At 36.3% G+C, this 19,038-nt stretch overlaps 1 protein-coding gene across 3 annotated transcripts in view; it reads right to left on the bottom strand.

Annotated features, from left to right (window-relative positions):
• The window catches only part of XIRP2 (xin actin binding repeat containing 2), a 693,360-nt gene that overhangs the window by 18,709 nt on the left and 655,613 nt on the right, over positions 1–19,038 (bottom strand). For all 3 annotated transcript variants that reach the window (XM_086355933.1, XM_086355934.1, XM_086355928.1), the window contains 2 exons: positions 1,326–1,436; positions 835–907 (listed from right to left, as the gene is read on the bottom strand). In XM_086355933.1, the coding sequence (XP_086212059.1) occupies positions 835–907; positions 1,326–1,436 (184 nt within the window). The remainder of the gene's footprint in view (positions 1–834; positions 908–1,325; positions 1,437–19,038) is intronic.

The raw sequence follows: 19,038 nt of genomic DNA, 5'->3' as shown, positions 1-19,038 counted from the left end.
AAAAGTATTCAGGATATAAGTGTATACATATGGCACTACTTCATTAGGTAAGTTAGTAATTGTCAAGAAATATAGGAAGAAAAATAATGGTGGTTACTGGATGGAAAGTCATAAGTTATGAAGCTGTTATTTATTTTAATTGCATATATTTTCCAAATTTTCTACAAGCATGTTTTACTGTTGTGCTCAAATAATAATAAAAGTTATAAAACAAGAAAAGAACAGCAGAAGAATAGAAAAGGATCTACTTCCTTAAGCAAAACTACAATAAAACAAAATTCAGATATAGTTAAGTAACATTTGGGTCACAGTTGGCTTAAATCTTCCCTTCTAGCACTTAGGAATAGCAAAACTCATTCCCCTTTTACAGGCAAGACACTCTGTACCCATTTTATGCAGATCCGCACAAGTTTGCCTGGAATCTAATCTCATATCTGGAGGTTGGAGAATTAGACTTAAACATGCTTGAATCTATCATTAAAAGTAGTACAATCTAGATAACTTTTCTGTTCCCAAGGAGCTTGATAAACATCAAGTTTATTCTAGATCCCTAAGGCAGAAACAATTCAGAGATGACTGGCTTATCACCTTCTAGGCTTTTGGATACATCATAAGGTTGAAGGGCAATGAACTATTTTAGAAGCTTATTGCAGCTCTTAGCATAGACAGAACCTAATTATATATAGAAATACTGCCCTATCTCCATTAGAATCATGAGTAATAGTTACTAACTTTATTTAGTGGGAAGGCTTGTACTTTAGAAGTTCTCTATTCAAACACAGACGCATCAACAGTAAAAAGGTATATTCAAATCAAATAATATCAGATTCTTACCTGTTTCTTGAACATATTGATGGAGCTTAGAAGCTTGGTTTATTTCCTCAGTGTGTTTTTCAAGATGAGAGACCTATGTTTAAAGATAATTTTAAATAAATAATTGTTTTTAAGAAATCAGGTCATTTCAGGATTGTACATGTATTCTTGGACTTCCCTGGTGGCTCAGACGGTAAAGCGTATTCTACATTGCAGAGTGATTTTCATCCAAGACTTCAGTACACATAGAGAGATGCAAATTAAACACTGATCATTTATTTTAATGCATGAGCTCATGCTATAACAGAACATATATGAATGGACATCTAAAGTACCCTTATATTTTCAGGGTGCTCATTTTATATTTCAAAGACTTCAAAGTTGGGAAAGAGACACTGATGTGTATTGGTATTAAATACATAAAGGAATATAAAAGCAATTGTTTATAACAAGATCAGAACGTCCACACAGTTCTGGAAACTGTGTGGAAAGTGTTTTTTCTAAGTAGTTACCATTTCTGTTCCAAGAACATCAATTTTGTGTGCTTCGGAAATTTCTGGTTCATTTCTTTCCATTTCCTGGCTGCATCTTGAAATGTCGACCTGGCTGCTACGGATTACCTCCTGAAAATGAATGAATGAATAGACAATGCCTTAAGAGAATTCTGAAATTTTTAACTTTCATTTTATCAGTGCAATTTCAGTGAAAGAGACTTCTGAAAAAAATTGTTTCCTCCGTATATTGCTTTGCTTGACTGTTGTAACAAATGACCACAAACTTAGTATCTTACAGTTGTATAGGTCAGAAACACTGAATGGGTCTTGCTGGGTGTTAGCAGGTGCCATTCCTTTCTCCAGGCTATAGGGGAGGATCCATTCTCTTGCCTCCAGCAGTTCTAGAGGCTGCCCACTTTCACTGGATCGTGGCCTCCTTCTTCTAGTTAAACTTTTTCTCACTCTGCCATCTTGCTGATTTTCTCTTCTGATCCCCCTTTCACTTTTATGGACCCTTGTGATTACATTGGACTAATCCACAGAATCCAGGATTATCTCCCTGTCAAAAGGTCAGCTACTTAGCAGCTGTAATTCCATCTTCAACCTTAATTCTTCTTTGTCACATAACTTAACATATCCACAAATTCTGAGGATTAAGATACAGGTATCTTCAGGAGCCAGTATTCTGTTTACCACCCTTAAAAAGCAACAAATGTTAACAAGGCAACTCATACCCCGTATGACAAGGATGACTCTCAAAGAGAAAATGAAAATCCTTGATGAAAAAGAAATATATTAATATTGTTGTTTATAAGCCAGATTTTCATGTTACAGAAAGACATTCCTGTGTTCAAGTTGACCTTCTGATTTGGTGGCAGATCTAGAGTCTAATTTAAGAGTATAATCATTACATAAAACCAATATAAACAGGCCATATTATGCTAGCATATCTCCATCATCACACATCAGGCTACTTTTGATTTTAGTTATGCCATTGCCTTCTCCAGTTAAGTTAGCATAGGTGATCCTGACTGAACTGGATGGTTGAAACTGCTACTAACTTTGGTGATCCATCCCTGCTGTTACTATGGGATGGGATCTGACAGAAATATATGATTGTTTGATTGATATGAAACATTTGGCATACTGCTAAAAATCTTACCATCAAAAAATAGAATGTAGACAGATGACTCTCCAAGAACACATCTATTTGAACACCTTTGAAGTTGGGATTTCACTTTACTTTTGATAATTTACATGACTAGCAAGTGCTGTTTTTGATATGGGATTTCAGTAATAAAAACTTTGTCTTACTAAAGTATAGTCAAGTGAGCAAAGGTGAATTATTATTATTAATCAAATAGAAGCACTAAAGTTTTTCTTTTTAAACATGGAGTTAAATAGTTTTAAGTGATTAAATTCTAAACCTTTAAACCAAGAATAAATTTATATTAAAGCTAATTCATGAGATCTTGACTTGTGATTTTTTTTTTCTTCTTGCTAGTATACTTGCAGTGTTTGGCTTTTTTCCCCCAAGTCTATTTGGTATATAGGGTCAAAGTTAATAAAGTGGCAGTCATATATTTGCACACACACACACACACACACATATATATATATATATGGTTTAGTTGCTAAGTCATGTCCAACTCTTGTGACCCCTTGGACTGTAGCCTGAAAGGCTCCTCTATCCATGGAATTTTCCAGGCCAGAATACTGGAATGGGTATTTCCTTCTCCAGTGGATCTTCCTGACCCAGGGATCAAACTCTGGTCTCTTGCATTGCAAGCAGATTCTTTACCAACTGAGCCACTAGGGAAGTTGTATACACACACACACACACACACACACACACACACACACATATATGTATATAAAACATGACTTGATCTTATTACACTTCTCTGGGAAGGAGAATTAAGACAAAAAATTGATAACCTCTCAAATGTCCTACAGAGAATTGAAGCCAAAATCTAGGTTTGTACTTTAAAATGTAGATTATATTCCATTCACTTCAGTTCAGTTCAGTCGCTCAGTTGTGTCCAACTCCTTGCGACCCCATGAATCACAGCATGCCAGGCCATTCTGTCCATCACCAACTCCCAGAGTTTACCCAAATATTTTTGGGTAAACCTAATATTTACACCTAATATTCCATTAGGTGTGTTAATTAACTAGATGGGAGGAATCCTTTCACAGTGTATAAGTATACCAATTATCACTGTGTATGCTTTAAATATCTTATAATTTTTTCAATTATACTTCAATAAAGTTATAACTGAATATCTAAAAAAGGCATTTGAAAAGGTACCTGAAAAAATTTAAATTATACCTCATTAAATTAAAGACCAGTGTAATATTTTCCTAAGCAGAATGCGCTTCCAGCTCTAGTCATTTATCACATGATATTTATTAACATGCTTGATGCATAGTTTATGCTAAGGAAAAGTTTACTTAATGAATGAATGAATAAAACAAAATAAAACTTCCATTAACAAATTAATTTCATTCAACCTTCTATTTGCCTGAGAATGTCCTAGGACCTGGGGTTAGAACAATGAACGAATGTGTACTTTACTTTCTCAAGAGGGAGTATAGAAAGTAAATAATCCATATTCTTTCCTTTAAGTTCAGAGAATCATAATTCTATAATAAGAAGTTGTGCATAATCAAGTTTTATTTAAGGTTATTAATAACATTATGCTGGAGGAAATAATAAAAGTATTATCTTTTGTTGTCATCACCTAGGTTTCCCAGGTGGTGCTAGTGGTAAGAAACCCACCTACTCAGTTCAGGAGACATAAGAACCTCGGGCTCAATCCCTGGGTCAGGAAGATCCCCTGGAGGGGGGCACGCCAACCCACTCCAGTATTCTGGCCTGGAGAACAACGCTATGGAGAGAGGAGCCTGGCAGGCTGCAGTCCATGGGGTTGAAAAGAGTCAGACATGACTGAAGCGACTTAGCATGCATGGAGAGAATTAAAACTGTCATTGAAGACCACAGAGAGAAAGGAATGCACGGGTACAAATAACATTTCTTTGTGTAAAAACTGTTTGCAACTATGGCAGATCTTTCTATCTATCGACATATAATGGGGATATTCTATGGGTTTCTTTTGACACACTGAGAAATAGGAAGTACTGATTAAACAGTGAAAGAGCAAAGGACATGGGAACTTGATCAGTGACAAGATCCTTATGGAAGGGCACTTTGATCATTACTACAGAATGACATCTCTGCCTAGAGGCGCATATGACAAGCTGTGATCCAGAGACCCATTTATTTGACCCACTCAATGATTTTAAGGTTTTGAGCTAGTTAACGCCTACAAAAATAATCAAGATTCCTGCTTATGTTTGAAATTTTGAAGATCCGGCAACACTGGATTCACATTCCAGCATGGCAGTGGCTTGCTGGACAAAGTAGTGGCCACCCGTCTTAGTTGGGACATACACTTTTCAGTTGGTCCCTGTTCCCATCACTCACTAATGTTTCACACCAAACCTGCCTGGAACCATAGCAATTTGAGTTTCTGATACTTGCTGCTAACTGTCAGGCTGAAAGAATAAAGTCAGTAAGTTAACTTGGTGTGCTGAGAAAGATAAATGCAAAATGTTGGGAGTAGAAAAACAGTAAATAAATATATTTCAACACATTTTTTAAAAAATTATTATTTTCTGGGGCAAACACTTTATACTTAATGTGTATCTATTTGGTTTAAAAAAATCCAGGCCTATCATCTCTAAATATATTTTCTTGTGGGAGATGACACAACATAAACACATAAACAGTACAAGGATACATAAATTTAGTTTAGAGGTATAAGCTTCTACTTCAGCACTTACGTGCTATTATGAAACAGAACTATAATTGTTACACTAGTTCGGTATGTTAGTGTCAATGCATCAATTTTACTGCCCCCTGTTTTCTGTAACTTACATAAAGCCTGTCTTAAATTATTCCAAGATTTTGTTTCCATTATTTACTGTGTTTCATATTTTGTAACTAGTGGAGTTGGATTTTAAATCTGACTTTCTTTCTTCCCAAGTGTTGGTGTCTATAGACTGAAGGGTTAGATAAAAGGATGGATCATCATAATGATCAGGAAGAAATCCAATTATACAAATAAATGCAATAAAGAATTCTGGCCAGAACACCATACATAAATTCACATGAAACAATTCATGAAATTGGTATTAATACTTAAAAAATTAAATTCAAATATAGATTGGCTGCAAGAATAAAAATACAATTTTGGGTTCACAGGTGGATCAACCAAAATCAGTACTCACGCCCTCCTTTATACTAGGTATGTCATAAGTTACTACGGGTAACTTACTAAATCACACCTAACTTTTTAAAAAAAATCTCATTCATCCCTGAAAAGAAACATATGATATATATGCTCTAATTTTGGAATCTAGACAACATCGGGCAAAATAAAAAAATGTTATAATGTTTGCATAACTCATGCCAATCTGGTATCAGCTCATAGATTAATCAAGTATATTACAAAGTTTCCATGCATATACATTTCTCCAAAAGGGATTTCTCCAGCACAGAAAAGATTCCACACTTTGCCTACTTAATTTGCCATTGTTCTTATCACTGTAAGAAAAGGCATTGTACATTTCCAGTGATAAAAATGCAAACTCATGCTATCACAATGAGTAAGGGAAGAAAAAAGACAAGCTTTTTATGATGACTCATTATTATTGTGACTCTTAGAAGTACATCCATTAAAATAAAGTGTGATGTAACTGGCAGAAGAGTAGATAATAACTGCCTCACTAAAGTGGAAAAAATAGCTCATTTTCAATGCTAGTAATTCAGCAATTTTACCCATCACTAACCTCATTCTTAATAAAACCAGGAAGGGTTTGTACCATTGTCAAACAGGCAGAAATAATACCAAAAATGTGCTTTTTATGTTAACAAAGATGTCAGTTGATTCAAGACTTGAAAGAATAATCAGTTCTTTAAGTGACGAACATAAAAATTTGTGGTTGATATATTGTGTTTGTCTAGATTTGGATATATTTGAATTCAAACATGTTTTATTTTTGCCCTGAGTTTTTTCTCTTCACTTTTTAAAAAATTTACTTTAAAATTTTACAGCATAAAATTTGATATCCCTATAGTTTGAGCTTCATGTTAGGGTTTTTCCTCATTCACTACACACTTTTGAATCTTGGCTCAAAAATTGTTTTTTCTTTGAAACCTTTCCTGACTTTTCTATACAGAGGTACCTGTTCCTGCTTTTATTATCATATTCCTATATGGTCAGTACATATCTCTATTACCTACCTATCACATTTCTCATAACTGAACTCATGCATCTTCAAATCTTGATGTTTATCTTCCTGGTAGAGAGTAGATCCTCCCCTCTAAATGTCAAGAAGTGAATGCATGGATACAAATAAGTTTTTTCTTAGGAATGTGAAAACTTTATGATTTTATAAAAATCTAGTTTAAAAATTAAAGTTCTATAAAATCGTATGATTTCATTTTTTGATATTTCAGTTGATAATCTTTGATACTGAACATTTCATAATTGGTAGGCAGGGTTACTGAAGCTGATGCATATAGCAATAATATGTCAATCACTGACAAAGTATACTTAGCAGAGTTCTCCTGGTAACACTCAAATGGTTGGAACGTTTACGGAAGAGCATGGGCAGTGCTGTTATGCTATAAAGAGCAATTGAAATCATTAGAGGGAAGAAAAGCCTGTATCAAGAAACCAAAAGATACACAAAGGCAGCAAACACACACAGAAACTAAAGAACCTTTCAAAATAGGAAAATTTATTTTCAAATGTTCTTTTTATAAAAGATCTTATTGGTGAGAAACTAATCTGTATGTTTTTTTTTCTTTTGTAAATTGTTATTATTCATTGGGTTGGTAAATCAATGCATTATCAAGCATTATGTAAAAACAACAGTAGAATGCTTTGGGCAGAATTACTACGACATCAACAAATTAAGTTGATATATTTGTGATGACAATAAAAGATACTATTTTATCCTTATTTTCACTATAAAGGGGAAAGAAGAGTCCAGGCAAATGTAAGTCATGATCCTTTGTATCCCTGTATATACTCGGAAGTGAAGACTCCAGTTTTACTTCATTTAGTACTAGGGCTGCCTGAAGCGATGAATGCTCCCTGAAGCTGGTTGGACTATTGGATCCTAAGAGACTGATGATGCAAAACATTTGTAAAAAAAAGTAAAGTAGCAACTTTTTCCTTTGAAATTACTGCATCTCTAAATGTGAGTGACCTCATATCACTTCACCTATATATTTATTTATTCTACCAACAGCTACTGAGCACCACCTATCTCTATAGCATTTTGCTAGGCATTGTCAGTATTGTTTTTTTTTTTTTTTATTGTCACCCTGTTTATTTAACTTATATGCAGAATACATCATGAGAAATGCTGGACTGGATGAAACACAAGCTGGAATCAAGATTGCCAGGAGAAATATCAATAACCTCAGATATGCAGATGATACCACCCTTATGGCAGAAACACTGAAGAAGAACTAAAGTGTCTCTTTTTTTTTTTTCCTAATTTTATTTTATTTTTAAACTTTACATAATTGTATTAGTTTTGCCAAATATCAAAATGAATCCGCCACAGGTATACATGTGTTCCCCATCCTGAACCCTCCTCCCTCCTCCCTCCCCATACCATCCCTCTGGGTCGTCCCAGTGCACTAGCCCCAAGCATCCAGTATCGTGCATCGAACCTGGACTGGCAACTCGTTTCTTACATGATATTTTACATGTTTCAATGCCATTCTCCCAAATCTTCCCACCCTCTCCCTCTCCCACAGAGTCCATAAGACTGTTCTATACATCAGTGTCTCTTTTGCTGTCTCGTACACCGGGTTATTGTTACCATCTTTCTAAATTCCTTATATATGCATTAGTATACTGTATTTATGTTTTTCCTTCTGGCTTACTTCACTCTGTATAATAGGCTCCAGTTTCATCCATCTCATTAGAACTGATTCAAATGTATTCTTTTTAATGGCTGAGTAATACTCCATTGTGTATATGTACCACAGCTTTCTTATCCATTCATCTGCTGATGGACATCTAGGTTGCTTCCATGTCCTGGCTATTATAAACAGTGCTACGATGAACATTGGGGTACACATGTCTCTTTCCCTTCTGGTTTCCTCAGTGTGTATGCCCAGCAGTGGGATTGCTGGATCATAAGGCAGTTCTATTTCCAGTTTTTTAAGGAATCTCCACACTGTTCTCCATAGTGGCTGTACTAGTTTGCATTCCCACCAACAGTGTAAGAGGGTTCCCTTTTCTCCACATCCTCTCCAGCATTTATTATTTGTAGACTTTTGGATAGCAGCCATTCTGACTGGTGTGAAATGGTACCTCATAGTGGTTTTGATTTGCATTTCTCTGATAATGAGTGATGTTGAGCATCTTTTCATGTGTTTGTTAGCCATCTGTATGTCTGTCAGTATTGTTTTAATACAAGTTTTATCTACCAACCTATCTACATATCAATAATCTGTCAGTCTATCTCTATATCTGTGCAATATATATAAATATGTACATATATATCTAATGGAATAAAAATGGCTCACTTAACTTGAAATTCTCTTAAGATCTGTAATATATAGAAATGCACAAATTATGTAGGATTGTTGTATAAGTCTCTGAGAGAATTGAATTCATACTTTATTGAATTCATACTAATTCATACTTTAATTGAATGCTATCATTCAATTAATATCAACTATTTCCTGACTCAAAAGAATTATGCTTTGGTCACATCTAGCTATAAAGAGCAAAACTTATCATTTTTAATAAAAATACTTAATTTAAAAGTAGAAATATTTGACTTCAAAGAGAGGTTTCTGAATAAGTAATGCTGGCTTTCACTGCTGAAATTCTGTCCGCCTCTTTCCCCAAAGTGTTATTTATAGAGTCATATCTCAGCATCTAAAATGCTAAAGATTCATAAAAAGAACTTGTAAAAGATGTACTCTCAACTGAGCCATCAAACATATTAGTTATATAAATAGGATACTTATTTGATAAAGTAAAAAAACAGGATACATAAAACATTTGATTTTCAGTAAAAGACACCTAGAAGTATTATTTAGAAGTATAATATATATATTATATATTAACACACACACACACATATACATGTATACAACATTTCAGTCTAACATAGAAGTAAGGCATCTTAAAAACAAAAGGGCATTTGGATATAAATAAACATAAAAGTACAATAAAAGAGGCTAAAACATGGAGTCTCAAGGAGTAGTGAAATTGCAAGTAAAAAGCTTGCAAAAAGAATGAAAATAATTTAAAGAAAAAGAAAACCAGGGGTAACATGTATATTATGTTAATTAATTCAAACCAAAATAGATAAAAAGAAGAATTGTACCTTTTCATTACACAACTCCTCTTCACCAATATTCAGTTGATTTGACAGTGAAAGCCCTGCCAATTCTACCTTTAATTATCTTTTGAGTCGGTGTCCCCTTTATTCTAGAATTTCTGACCCATTTAAGCCCTCATGTATTTAATCTGCTATTTCAGTAGTCTCTTAACTTACCTTCTTCAATCTAACTTTTATGTCAATCCTATACAGCTAGGAAAAACATTACTTAAATGCATATCTATTCTTCTTTCTCCCTTGTTTGTTTCTTCAATGGGTTTTGATTGCCTTAGAATAAAATAAAAATTTTTTTTCTCTTATGCAGGCTTTGGCTACACTTCCAGCCCCACGACTCAATTATGTTTCACTATATTCATAAATATATGAATTTACCTGTGGCATAAGCTGTTTCTTTCACCTACAATGTAGTTCTACATTTATAAAAAAAAAAAAAAATTTAAGTCTCAGCTGAAGCATTCTCCACTCTCAGATTCCCCTCAATTATCCCTCATCCAGAGTAAAGTTTATCACAACCTTTGTGTCCTAACAAACCTCATTTATATTTTCTATCATAGAATCTACCATATTGCACTTGTAATCATTTGTTATGTGTCTGTCTTTCTGATAGAGAGAGCTTCTTGAGGGCAAAGTAATATCACACTCATCACGGAATCTTTTGTGCTTGACATATGGTGCATGCTTAATGACTATCAGCAGAATAAAAAAATTACAAGGCACAGACTCTGGAATTAGCCTTCTTGAGTTTGGATCACATTTGCTCACTTTCTTTGGACAAATTACTTAGCTCTTCCATGAGTTCATTTCTTGTCCAAAAAAAGTGTGTGTGTGTGTGTGTGTGTGTGCGTGTAGGGGGCAGATGAAATAGTGCCTATCTTAGAAGGTTACTGCAAGGAGAATCAGAGTAACATTTGTGAAAACCTGGCTTATAAGTGCTACATGAATATTTGTTATTTGCTTAACAAATATTCATTGTACACTTACTCTGCATCAGCTATTTCCCAAGTAATTCAAGATATACAGTAAATAAGGCAAAAGAAAAAAAATAAAGATTGAAAGAAAGTAGATTGTCTCTGGTTATGTCAATATATTTTGCCATGAAATTTTTCATTATATAAATAAGTCCAGAAACAAAAGAAAAAACAAGTTTCAATATGTATATTCTTTATTCTACCAGAGAAGAAGTGGATTTGTGAGGTTTATTGAAAGAGAAGCAAAAAGGTGCCTGTGCATATTATAACCCTTCTAAATCATTCTGGCCCCCAGGACATAGAAATTTCTATAGAGGCATGGCCAGAGAGTAGCTTTCAGATCACTGATTTAGTTTTTCTCTGATTCATCTTTCATGAACTGATATCCAACGAAGAGTCAGTTCACAGGGATTTGATCTCAGTTCAGTTCAGTCGCTCAGTCGTGTCTGACTCTTTGCAACCCCATGAATCGCAGCACTCCAGGCCTCCCTGTCCATCACCATCTCCCGGAGTTCACTCAGACTTATGTCCATCGAGTTGGTGATGCCATCCAGCCATCTCATCCTCTGTCGTCCCCTTCTCCTCCTGCCCCCAACCCCTCCCAGCATCAGAGTCTTTTCCAATGAGGCAACTCTTCGTATGAGGTGGCCAAAGTACTGGAGTTTCCAGCTTTAGCATCATTCCTTCCAAAGAACACCCAGGGCTGATCTCCTTTAGAATGGACTGGTTGGATCTCCTTGAAGTCCAAGGGACTCTCAAGAGTCTTCTCCAACACCACAGTTCAAAAGCATCAATTCTTCGGCACTCAGCTTTCTTCACAGTCCAACTCTCATATCCATATATGACCACAGGAAAAACGGTAGCCTTGACTAGATGGACCTTTGTTGGCAAAGTAATGTCTCTGCTTTTGAATATGCTATCTAGGTTGGTCATAACTTTTCTTCCAAGGAGGAAGCATCTTTTAATTTCATGGCTGCAGTCATCATCTGCAGTGATTTTTGAGTCCAAAAAAATAAAGTCTGACACTGTTTCCACTGTTTCCCCATCTATTTCCCATGAAGTGATGGGACCAGATGCCATGATCTTAGTTTTCTGAATGTTGAGCTTTAAGCCAACTTTTTCACTCTCCTCTTTCACTCTCTTTAAGAGGCCTTTTAGTTCCTCTTCACTTTCTGCCATAAGGGTGGTGCCATCTGCATATCTGAGGTGATTGATATTTCTCCCGACAATCTTGATTCCAGCTTGTGCTTCTTCCAGCCCAGCGTTTCTCATGATGTGCTCTGCATATAAGTTAAATAAGCAGGGTGACAATATACAGCCTTGACGGACTCCTTTTCCTATTTGTAACCAGTCTGTTGTTCCATGTCCAGTTCTAACTGTTGCTTCCTGACCTGCATATAGGTTTCTCAAGAGGCAGGTCAGGTGGTCTGGTATTCCCATCTCTTTCAGAATTTTCCACAGTTTATTGTGATCCACACAGTCAAAGGCTTTGGCATAGTCAATAAATCAGAGATAGATGTTTATCTGGAACTCTCTTGTTTTTTCCATGATCCAGCGGATGTTGGTGATTTGATCTCTGGTTCCTCTGCCTTTTCTAAAACCAGCTTGAACATCTGGAAGTTCACGGTTCACATATTGCTGAAGCCTGGCTTGGAGAATTTTGAGTATTACTTTACTAGCGTGTGAGATGAGTGCAATTGTGTGGTAGTTTGAGCATTACTTTGGCATTGCCTTTCTTTGCAATTGGAATGAAAACTGACCTTTTCCAGTCCTGTGGCCACTGCTGAGTTTTCCACATTTGCTGGCATATTGAGTGCAGCACTTTCATAGCATCATCTTTCAGGATTTGAAATAGCTCAACTGGAATGCCATCACCTCCACTAGCTTTGTTCGTAGTGATGCTTTCTAAGGCCCACTTGATTTCACATTCCAGGATGTCTGGCTCTAGGTGAGTGATCACACCATCTTGATTATCTTGGTCATGAAGATCTTTTTTGTACAGTTCTTCTGTGTTTTCTTGCCACCTCTTCTTAATATCTTCTGCTTCTGTTAGGTCCATACCATTTCTGTCCTTTATTGAGCCCATCTTTGTATGAAATGTTCCCTTGGTATCTCTAATTTTCTTGAAGAGATCTCTAGTCTTTCCCATTCTTTTGTTTTCCTCTATTTCTTTGCATTGATCACTGAGGAAGGCTTTCTTATCTCTTCTTGCTATTCTTTGGAACTCTGTATTCTTATGCTTATATCTTTCCTTTTCTCCTTTGCTTTCGCTTCTCTTCTTTTCACTATTATACAATTCTTTTCACACTTAACTCTTCATTAAAAGGTCCTGTTTTTTGCCTCTCATGTAAATAACAAGTTGAATGTTAAGATTTGTAATTTCCCCTCATAGTTCAGTTGGTAAAGAATCTGCCTGCAATTCAGGAGATTCGGGTTCAATTCCTGGGTCAGGAAGATCCCCTGGAGAAAGAAATGGCAACCCATTCCAGTATTCTTGCCTGGAGAAACCCATGGACAGAGGAGTCTGGTAGGCTGCAGTCCATGGGGTTGCAAGAGTCGGACACAACTTAGTGACTAACTGAAAGTTAATTCTTCAGTCATGTCCGACTCTTTGCAACCCCATAGACTTAGTCTGTTGACTGTAACCAGACTCCTCCGTCCTTGGGATTTTTTAGGCAAGAACACTGGAGTGGGTTGCCATTTCCTTCTCCAGAGGATCTTCGTGACCCAGGGATTGAACTCAGGTCTCCCGCATTGTAGGCAGATGCTTTACCATCTGAGCCACCAGGGAAGTTCAAAATATAGTGACTAAACCACCACATATATATGTATATTATCAGTCACAGCTCCCAGTGCCAAGCATCAGAGTCTAACTGATATAAATAGGAAAGGTACTTTGTTAAAGAAACAATTCACAGTAGAATTGTATTTCTCAGACTCACCAGGAATATGATTCCTGAAATATTTTCAGAGAATGAGACTTGGAGGTTTTATAGCGAGAAACCATGCTGAATAAAGCTGCAGAACCTTCTGGTGAATCCACCCTTGCGGTTGACACTGGACACACCCACTGCCAAAGTCACTGATACTGTATCATGAACACTGTTTTTACAGTGACTATTTCTTGAAACTTGATGTAGCTAATCTCCTGTTACTAGCTATCACCAAAACTGTTTCTACATAGTTTTTGCTTCTCATGTTGTTTCATTACTTCCTCATGCAAAGCTTGAATTGGAAATGTCTGATTGGTGCAGTCCAGTCAACAAGCTTGAATCCTACATACCAGGAAGGCCAGGTTAGTGAGTGTATGGTATTTACAGCTTCTGCTAGTGGAGACTGGTTCTGCCTCATGGGATGGTGAAGTCCCCAGGGGTAGACGGAGGTGCAGATGTCCAAAAGAATGAAAATAGGGCATTATCTCTTCTAAGAAAGTGTTATTTATCAACACTGCAGTCTTATTAATCAAACAGAAACCCTCTAAAAACACAAGAAAAGGGATGCCATTCATTGTAGAAAACACTATTCATGTCTTATGATGAAACTGAATTGGGCTTATTTCTTGGCAATATATGTTCCATTTGACTTTACAAATTCCTTTGGGAGGACTGAGACAGTAAAATTTCTCTGCTAAAAGGATCATGAAGAGCTCCTGTTATACAAACCTGCCTCCTCCTTTCACCATCCCTCTGAGTCTTTATGGTCATCAGTCCTACTCACTGGAGCGATACATTTTAATTCCTTATATAAAAATCCAAGCAGAAGAAAGTGCAATAAAACAGATTTAGCTCTGATGTAAGCACTCCAAGATAATCTGTGCAAACCAAGCCTTTCAGGGTAATTATTAATTATGATTACAAATTACTCTGATCACTTGGGTTTTCTTCAAAATGAGGGAAACTTCTGAAAAATAGAAGGGTAATTAGTTGCAGTTGCACTAGTGAATGTATCTACTAGTAACATCAGGAATGGAAAGATAATGAAGTGGAAATAGGAACGGTAGATTATGAGCTGGAGTTTGTCATCAATTCAAGTGAGAAATCAGGTAAGTAAATGACAGCTAATTTCAGTCGCAGTTAGAATCCTGATTTGTAATCTGCCGGGATAGAGTGTAGGGAAGTATTGAAGGAGACAGAAAGAAAGACCTACCACTGACTGTTGTAAATGTCAGGAAATACACAAGGCCCTTCACACTTTATAACATCTGATTTGTTAAGAATTTTCCCATTTTTAAATTCTACATGTTGATTACCCATGGACTTAATCAGTAAAAGGAGTTAAAGGGAAAATGCTGCACAGGATTTGAAAATTCCAAACATATACCATGGTACAGAGGTTAACAAGAATTCCATCAGTATAGAATCAATGCTTTAACACCTAAAAGCAGTAAGTTATGTGCTCAACATGCACTTGTGATGTACCTAAAGTGTGTTTAAACTAGGAACAAGAAAGGAGGGTCGTTATCCTCAAGTAGCTAAATATTTATGCTGAAGAACTGCTCTGAAACACCTTCAAAGAATTAAAAAATTCATGTGCTGTAATTTTTATTGCACACTGATTTCAAAAATCACTGAGTCTTTTCCCCCTAATATGGTTTTCACTAGTCTATCAGGTAACTGCACAGTTTTATTTCTTTTAAGGTTGGTGATTCAGTGAAACATCTTTTCTATCAATATAATACTGGTAATCACATGCAAAGATTTAAAAAATACAAAAGTTAGAGGGGTCTCAAAATTGAAAAGAGACTCTTACAAAAAAAGGACAAAGAACTATTTGCTTTAAGTAGATGTTTAAATAGTTTCATTTTGCCTAAAAGTATACATCTATCGAAAAAGCAAGAGAGTTCCAGAAAAACGTCTATTTCTGCTTTATTGACTATGCCAAAGCCTTTGACTGTGTGGATCACAATAAACTGTGGAAAATTCTGAAAGAGATGGGAATACCAGACCACCTGACCTGCCTCTTGAGAAACCTATATGCAGGTCAGGAAGCAACAGTTAGAACTGGACATGGAACAACAGACTGGTTACAAATAGGAAAAGGAGTACGTCAAGGCTGTACATTGTCACCCTGCTTATTTAACTTATATGCAGAGCACATCATGAGAAATGCTGGGCTGGAAGAAGCACAAGCTGGAATCAAGATTGCCAGGAGAAATATCAATAAGCTCAGATATGCAGATGGCACCACCCTTATGGCAGAAAGTGAAGAGGAACTAAAAGGCCTCTTAGAGTGAAAGAGGAGAGTGAAAAAGTTGGCTTAAAGCTCAACATTCAGAAAACGAAGATCATGGCATCCAGTCCCATCATTTCATGGCAAATAGATGGGGAAACAGTATCAGACTTTATTTTTTTGGGCTGCAAAATCACTGCAGATGGTGACTGCAGCCATGAAATTAAAAGACACTTACTCCTTGGAAGAAAAGTTATGACCAACCTAGATAGCATATTCAAAAGCAGAGACATTAGTTTGCCAACAAAGGTCCATCTGGTCAAGGCTATGGTTTTTCCAGTGGTCATGTATGGATGTGAGAGTTGGACTGTGAAGAAAGCTGAGAGCCGAAGAATTGATGCTTTTGAACTGTGGTATTGGAGAAGACTCTTGAGAGTTCCTTGGACTGCAAGGAGATCCAACCAGTCCATTCTAAAGGAGATCAGCCCTGGGTGTTCCTTGGAAGGAATGATGCTAAAGCCGAAACTCCAGTACTTTGGCTACCTCATGCGAAGAGTTGACTCATTGGAAAAGACTCTGATACTGGGAGGGATTGGGGGCAGGAGGAAAAGGTGACAACAGAGGATGAGATGGCTGGATGGCATCACCAAGTCGATGGATGTGAGTTTGAGTGAACTCTGGGAGATGGTGATAGACAGGGAGGCCTGGCATGCTGAGGTTCATGAGGTTGCACATAGTTGGACACGACTGAGCGACTGAACTGAACTGAACTGATACATCTATAGCTTTTAAAAATTGAGCCATTTAACTCCTATACATATATAGAAACAAATCAGATGAATTGAAATTTAAGGACATAGCCTTTGACCTGTATTGGATTTTCCTCCAATTGTACTTATCAACTCCAGGGCAATGTAAAGGGTAGAACACCCACCCACTTGCTGGAGATTCATGACTGAAGATCAAATTAGTTCTGTAAGGAGGGGTCAGAGCAGATGAGATTCAAATAGACTTTGCTAAGAAGGGGTGATAGTCTTTAAAACTTCAAGTGTAGTGGTCTAGGAAACAGTAAAAGATAAATACTTGATTACATATCTCAGAATTATAAGAGAAATTTTACTGAGCATAAGTGCTAAACACAGAGACAATGATCATTATATTTAAATAAGTTAACCTGTATTTGTCTGAAATGATATTGTTTGTCTCACCACTATTTTTACAGGAGGAAATCAACACAATATATCTGATTCTGATATAGAAAAAGTAGTTGTGTATGTAAGTATCTCTAATTCTCTCACCCATATTTCCTTGCATTCCCTCATCTCCATAAATTACTGCTTTTTCTTTCTCTATTTTCTGTACCCAGACTTGATGGTACACCTTGTCATTGTCATAATCCCCTCTTTAGTAATGAAAGGGCTGGAAACAATAAAGACAGGAAAGAAAAGAAATTGAGGGGAAGAAAGGAATACTCCTTTTTTAGATCCTCTAAGAAAAACAAAACAACGAAAATGTGATTGGGGGAATTTGTTGTTGATACTTTTAGAATAATGATAAAAAATGCTTATGATAATGGGTTCACAAACTGGACCCCAGCCTAAAGTCTTGACTTCACTGAAGCCTCACAAATCTTCCCCAAATATATTTCTATACACTGTGCAATATGATGAATTGCATAATTCAATGGAGGGATTTCAAATACCAAAGCAGAATGATGTCTCTAGAAGACCATGGCATATACCCAAGGATAAGGAAGATGGATTGAGTACTTGGCTCCCTACTTTTGGTGTCCACCTAGTGGGTGGTACCTGAAATGCTCTGTCCTCCTGACAGGGTTGAAAATGAAGGCTCCTTGGGAGTTGGTGATGGACAGGGAAGCCTGGAGTGCTGCAGTCCATGGGGTCACAAAGAGTCGGACACGACTGAGCAACTGAACTGAACTGAACTGAAAGAGCTGTCTATTGGACCATGCTGAGTAGATCACTCAGGACAGAGAGGGATAAAGAAGAAGCAGAAGAAAAGCCTGTTGGAAGGAGATGTAATCTTACTTTTGGGTTCTGTGATGTTGAGATTTGCAAAGAAACTGAAAAAAAAATCAAGAATTTCCTAAAGACATCTCTGCAGAAGAATTTCCTCTTTATGCTGCTGCTTTGCTCATGCCTTGTGTTCTTCCAGTTTTGTTTTTGTAGCAGGATAATTCATTTGTAATTATGCAAACGAATGAATAAATGAACATCCAAAAGAACAGACAGGCTTGACTCAATCCAATCATTTTCAGAGCCCCAAGAGGACAGGTTTATTTTGAGAAATATCAGATCCAGAAGCAGCAGAAAAAGCTAATACTATATCCTCTGATGTCAAGTGCCCATTTTCATAAAAGTAATTATATGGAAAAAACCACATTTTTGCAGATTTTACTAAGTTCTGAAAACATAATGATTGTATAATGTTAATGATTTCTATTGTTGTTATAATTTTCCTTGCTCTTCACAAACTAGCATAATCTCAGAACTTAAAATACTGTATCTTACCATTTTATTATTAAATTTAAAAAGAAAGTGTATTTAGTAAATATACTATATTGTCTACATACTTGAGAAGCTTTTTAGGTGTAATTATACACAGAGCACAGTTATAATTTTAAACTAATAGGACACTTCAGATTGAAGAATGGGCTATACAAATATATATTCTTTTCCTATTCCAACTTTCCCTAAATGTCTACTGTCTCCCATAAAAGAAGACATACAACTTGATTATGTCTAAATAATCTTTACATCTTTATCAACATCAAAAGCTTTTTGAGATCATGTGTTGGAGCACCAAGAATATGAAATTCTGCCGTGATTTTGTGTCTTTGTGGAAAGGGTCCAGGTGACACTCCCTCAACAACCACAGGCCCTGTGATAAGCACAATGCCATTTCTTTCCTCCTGAGCAATCCTAACTCCTTTTACTTGAAAGAAGTGAAGGGTATATCTGTAAACACACTTGTCTTCTGTAAAAGAAATTGAAAATGGGTTCTATAAGAACAAAGAGGTTACAGAAATGGAAAACTCACAGTACCATTCAGAAGAAGAGGAACTATGGTCATAATATTCCAATAACTGGGATAAATCTTGTTCCTACAAATTTTGTTTTGGAGAATCA

Source organism: Bos grunniens, chromosome 2 (genome assembly GCF_055505025.1).
Source record: "Bos grunniens cultivar Pamir isolate PY7600 chromosome 2, Bosgru_T2T1.0, whole genome shotgun sequence".
Lineage (NCBI taxonomy): Eukaryota > Metazoa > Chordata > Mammalia > Artiodactyla > Bovidae > Bos > Bos grunniens.
The sequence above is the reverse complement of the archived record's forward strand: the minus strand, read 5'-3'. Positions and strand labels throughout refer to the sequence as shown.